Here is a 6,000-nt window from a genome sequence, read left to right on the forward strand (position 1 = left end):
CTGTAATAAAGCCTGTGTGTAGCTGGTGTAGAGGAGTCCGGTGCAGGACAGCAGATATGAGTAATAAACCTATTTACTCTAGATTCCACAAATACAACACAAAATATTTGAGCCCACAATAACAGACCGTATTACAAAACAAACAATCACTCACAAACAAACATGGGGGAACAGAGGGTTAAATAATGAACAAGTAATTGGGGAATTGAAACCAGGTGTTTAAGACAAAGACAAAACAAATGGAAAATAAAATGTGGATCGGCGATGGCTAGAAGGCCGGTGACGTCGACCGCCGCTCGAACAAGGAGAGGGACCGACTTCGGCGGAAGTCGTGACAATAGCACTATATTACACTAATGATCTACATAACATGACATAGGCCTGGTGGAGATTCTACATAACACAATAAAACACAGGTTGTTTGAGTTCAAGGACATTCTGTTCACCACCACATAGGAGAACACATTTAGTTCAGCCCTTTGTCAACCTCTCTCTCTCCTGTCCACAGGTGCCTTAACTCAAGCCATCCGCAACTTTGCCAAGAGTCTGGAGAGTTGGTTGACCAATGCTATGATGAACATCCCAGAAGAGATGGTCCGCATTAAGGTGTGTGTCTGCTTTCATGTGTGTTGGGCAGCATGTGTTGGTTTCTGAGGTGTGTGTGTTCTTGGTGAGGTCTTGTCACACTCTCTTTTCTCACTTCCTCCTCTCATCCTCCAGGTAACGTCAGCCAGTTCGTTTGCCCAGACGCTGCGCAGGTACACCTCTCTGAACCACTTGGCCCAGGCAGCCAGGGCTGTGCTACAGAACACAGCTCAGATAAACCAGATGCTCAGCGACCTCAACCGCGTGGACTTCGCCAATGTTCAGGTCTGTCTGACCTAAGACCTGTGGTTACAGTGTATAGTAACAGTCAGACACTGTCCAGACCATAGACGTGTCATTATATTCATATGATGCAGACCAGCACTGATGGTGATCCCTGTAGTGTTTGTTTGGTAGATGTAGTATAATGTCCTAAAGCTCTGTGTGTTGTTGTTGTCGTACTGACATAACACAGGTGACCTATGTTACCTTGTCATTCAACTACTATATTTTGTAATTGTGAAGTGACAAAAATATAAGAGACATGATACTGACGACTCTCTCTCTTTCTCTCCCCTTCCTCCCCTCTTTCTTTCTCTCTCTCACCCCCTCCTCTGTCTCTTTTCCTCTTCCCCTCCTCTCTCTCCATACAGGAGCAGGCGTCGTGGGTGTGTCGCTGTGAGGACCGTGTGGTGCAGCAGTTGGAGCAGGACTTCAAGCTGACCCTGCAGCAGCAGAACTCTCTGGAGCAGTGGGCTGCCTGGCTGGACGGGGTGGTCTCCCAGGTCCTAAAGCCCTACCAGGCCAGCGCCGCCTTCCCCAAAGCAGCCAAGCTCTTCCTGCTCAAGTGGTCCTTCTACAGGTGAGAATGGGATTAGTCCCATCTAGTCCCATGACTGCTAAATACAATTGAACATTTCCGGTAATTTCACACATTTTCAAATGGGAATAGGCAGGGAGGGAATCCTCCAACTGGGAAATTTGGGGAAGGTCCTAAAATTTTACAACGCTACTGCTCAGAGACGTTTTTTTCCTGGTTAGTCAGGAAATCCAGATTTGTTTATCCATGCCAAACCGAACTCTTCCTCCTCCTCCTCTCCATCCAGTTCCATGGTGATTAGAGACCTGACTCTGCGTAGTGCTGCCAGCTTCGGATCCTTCCACCTGATCAGACTGCTGTATGATGAGTACATGTACTACCTGATAGAACACAGAGTGGCCCAGGCTAAAGGAGAGACACCCATCGCTGTCATGGGAGAGGTACACACACATATACACACATATGCTCACAGTGGCCGAAGCCAAAAAAGCTAATGTGCTGTTGATATTAGTTACCATTTTTTAGTTGTTACCATTCAGTTGTTATTGACTCATTTCCTATGTCTCTCAGTTCGCCAGTCTTGGCAGGAGTTTGAACCCACTGGATCCAGACAAAGGTAACTACCATCCATGTTGTTTGATACAAAGCACATGGCAGCCAGACATAAAGCTACTGATTGAGGATTGCCCAATCTCAGATCAATCCCTACCCCTTACGCATTTGTGGAGATCTGAGAGCATAGCGGGTAGGGGTTAGGGACTCATTTGGGATTGGGCAATCTATTTCTATAACCATGGTTTCTGATATTAACCTTCATCCCACTTGTGTCTGTCTTCCAGAAGAGGAAGAGGAGGAGGAAGAGGAGAGCGATGACGAGTGTCAGGAGCTGTCTCTGCCCTCTGACGGGGCGGGGCTGGGGGAGGAGTCTCTGGAGCCGCCTACCAAGCTGGCCAGAACCGACCAGAGAGTACTCTTCACTACGGGCCAGGACTGAACACACACACACACTGATACACACATGCACAAACACACTTCCATTCACAGACTGACTTACACAAATACTCACACATAACTGCATTGATTGATAAACATTTGAATACACACATACACCAAGATACCTTTGTATACACTAATATGTACACTAGAGGTTGACACGGGAGTGAAAATTCATTCCTGTTCTGTCTTGTCCTGTAAAAAAATGTTCCCTGTAATCCTGCAGCGTTTCTATAACCCCAGAACTTTCCTGTCCCATTCTGATAAATATCACTCCCGTCCCATGCAGATTTTTACACACAGAAATCATTTCTTCCGTTACACCTCGATCACACTAATAGCGTCATTGCATTTTGGTACATCAGATATACATTCATTTCCACTGGAACACTGTGTTGCCTTGCAGCGTTGTAGAGGCAGTTGCAGTGCGTTTCGTGTGGTGGAAACGTTGGAGTTATCAGACGTATGCATCAGACTGTATGTGAAGACGGCCTGACAGAAATGGTAGCAGAAGGTGAAGGTTGAACTTCTGTTCAACACATCCAGATGATGCTGCGTAATGACGCTATCGTGTGATCGGGGCATAGAGTAGTGACTGGTTCCAACTGAAGCGAGGCGTGAGAGTGGAGCTGGAAGGAAGGAAATGATCATTATATTTAGATTTTTTTCATTAAGTGAACGATATTAGGCCTACACAGTTTATTTTAATTAAATGCTCCACACATTACCATCCTGTGGATTGTCGATCCTGTGCTGTCCCGAACATGACTCTAGAACTTCCCATTCCTGACAGACCTGTTCCCATGTCAACCTCTAATGTACAGTTTCTACACACATTTGAGTGTAGATACTGTACACACACACACATGTTCATACACTCAATAAAAGTTTCTGCAGTCTCTACACATAGGTGCTGACCCATCAGTACACAGACACACACACAGACAAAGTCCCAATAAGGTCTGTATGGCACAAGTCTGCTGTAAGCACAGATACCACACATGCATGGATGGGCACACAATCACCGGTCTGGCATTGCTGCACAAAGGACACAGGGTGAACTTACACACATACACACACACCCGACCCATGGAGTGAAGAGAAAGTGTTTGTTGTCACTTGAATGGATCTGTGTATTGAACAAGGACCTGCCATGTTTCTCTGTATTGATGTCACTGGCTGACAACAGGGCAGCGCAATGTACATGCCAACCTAAACTACCCTCCAACAACTGTCTGCTGCACCAAGGTGGTCCTGAAGATGTGATGGTTAACAGTTTGTCCTCCCTTACCCAACCCTTCTGTATAGGGAGGAACGGAGGGAGGAAGAGGAAATGGCTGCTTACGATTCTGCAGTTCTAAATTGTTCATTTAGCTCTCACTCTCATGTCAATCAAAGTCCAAGAGCCAGTCAGAAGGAGATGGGGCATGTGGGTGACAGCAGATAGACTGTAAAGAGAGTTGTTGTGTGTGTGTGTGTGTTTTTGATGCTCGTGGTGTGTGCGTGTGTGTGTGTGTGTGTATGCTGGGGTCCTACTGCTGTGCTGTATTTTTAGGGTGCGATTGAACATGCGTGGATTTATGTGATTGTGTGTGTGTGTGTCTCTTGTAACGTGTGTCTGGTTGTAAGATTGTTGAGTCTGTGCTTGAGAAGAAGTGTTGACTGTATATTTGGTGGATATTTTCAAAGGCATTCAAAATAATTTTGGGTGAATGTTTTTATTGGTTCTTTTTAATTTGATTTGTTCCTTTCCTGAAAAAGAGTGTCATGGTTTTGGGGGTTCCTGTTACAACCACTCACACACGCACACAGTAAGATAAACCCCTGGTTTAAAGGTGTTTCCATGTCAACCCCACAGATGTGGAACAGTAGTCCCATGAGTTCTCTCCACTGCAGTGTCCATCTGCCTCTGCTGCTGAATGTGCAGTTCTGTAAAGAGAGATCCGTTCAATATATATTCCTGTTTGTGTTTAAGTGCTTCATTGCCATCAGTTTTATTGGTTTCTGTTGAGACCTTTGTGGCCTCTTGTTGTCCACACGTCATTGCGCCAGCCTTATTTCTTATGTTTGTTTATCTTTTTCATTTCTGCACCAGACATTTCTGATTTAAAATAATTACTTTGTTTACATATTCCAAGAAGGACTGTCCTGGACTGAGTTAAAATGCGATAATATAATTATATATATGTGTGTCACTCTATTTCCTTTTCATTGTCACAAAGTGAACCTTTCTTGTCTGGTGATGTGGTGTCAATCTGTCACACACTAAGTATATTTTGTGTGTATGTGTATTTACTGAGAGTCGTTATTGAGTGTGAGTGTGTATGTTTGATTTCAGTTCTCCTCAAATGAGCTCTCCATACATACACGCACCAAGGGTCCTGCTTCGTTTGCACAGTCACAGTCAATGACTGTCCTTTTATATGGTGAGATGTCAGTAGCCTGATCCCAAATATGTTTGTACTATCTTACCAACTCCTGGTTTGACAATGACCATATAAGTTGGCGAGACAGCACAAACTGATCGAGTACCAGGCTAGAATATAACAGTTCTGCCTATTTATCACAGACAGTCTCCAATTCGAGATCCCTATAGATCTCTTTCATGTACAGTACTGTATATCTGTGTCTGATGGAATCGCAGCACACAGGTGTAAGGTATTCTGAGGAAGACCCTTACAGTCGGTGCCATTGTTGTATGGGTTTAGCATGGTCCCAGATCTGTTTGTGCTGTCTTATAGAAGTTGGAATGACAGCACAAGCAGATCTGGGGTCAGGCTCGATGTGAAACGAGACAGGGGAATCAGACACCCTTCCTCTACATCTCTCATTCTGTCTCACTCGTTTCCTTCCTGCTAATGTTTTTCTGCTGTTGTTTTGTTGTTGAAGCCATTTTCATAGAACATTGTCCACCACGATCAGTTCGGTTGTTGAACATGTATTGTATGAACATTTCATTGCATTTAAGTGTCACAAGAATGTTTTCAAAGGCAGCAATGCATATCTTGAGCACGCAGCGTGGACCTCTAAACCAGCATGTTTAACACTCTGGGGTGTCTGCTGCTACCACAGCTGATGATATATCCTCCCATGTCCTGCAGATCTCCCTATACGATGGCCATTCTTTTCCAGACAAAAATGTTTGTCATTTTTATAGAGTTCAGTTTCTTACTTCTAAAAACAAAAATGATATTGTGTGGCAGTGTTTTATGAATTTGGTCAAATACACGTATGACTGTGCCTTTGGGAGGTTGTAGAATGCACTTCAAATGTTTTTAATTTTAAAGATATAAAATAAATTAAGAATTTTTTAAGTTGTCACACCCTTGCCCTTGTTTTCTCCTCTGAAATGTACAGACTAGTTTCCGTTGGAGCAGGATGTGGGGACTCTACACTGTGATGTACAAAGACTTTACTTTCCATCACAGTGGCTGTGGTGCATTCATTAGTGCAAACTGTTTCAGAAAATAAATGTTTATGTTGGACAAATTTATGTAGGTCCCCACCCATTTCGTCCAGTTTAATTCCGTTTGGTTCCTAGTAAATACACCCCTCGTCTGTCACATAGTCTTTGTGGTAAGCACTGCTCAGAATCAAATACA

General features: G+C 44.1%; 1 protein-coding gene across 3 annotated transcripts in view; it reads left to right on the forward strand.

Annotated features, from left to right (window-relative positions):
- rfx1a (regulatory factor X, 1a (influences HLA class II expression)) overlaps nt 1–5,719 on the forward strand; it is a 31,033-nt gene extending 25,314 nt beyond the window's left edge. For all 3 annotated transcript variants that reach the window (XM_052517713.1, XM_052517716.1, XM_052517715.1), the window contains exons 14-19: nt 509–606; nt 721–870; nt 1,239–1,447; nt 1,692–1,845; nt 1,976–2,021; nt 2,245–5,719. In XM_052517713.1, coding sequence (XP_052373673.1) covers nt 509–606; nt 721–870; nt 1,239–1,447; nt 1,692–1,845; nt 1,976–2,021; nt 2,245–2,399 — 812 coding nt within the window. In that variant the 3' untranslated portion in view covers nt 2,400–5,719. The remainder of the gene's footprint in view (nt 1–508; nt 607–720; nt 871–1,238; nt 1,448–1,691; nt 1,846–1,975; nt 2,022–2,244) is intronic.
- The last annotated feature ends 281 nt before the right edge of the window (nt 5,720–6,000 follow it).

This window comes from Oncorhynchus keta, unplaced genomic scaffold (genome assembly GCF_023373465.1).
Source record: "Oncorhynchus keta strain PuntledgeMale-10-30-2019 unplaced genomic scaffold, Oket_V2 Un_scaffold_9739_pilon_pilon, whole genome shotgun sequence".
NCBI classification, from domain to species: Eukaryota; Metazoa; Chordata; class Actinopteri; order Salmoniformes; family Salmonidae; genus Oncorhynchus; species Oncorhynchus keta.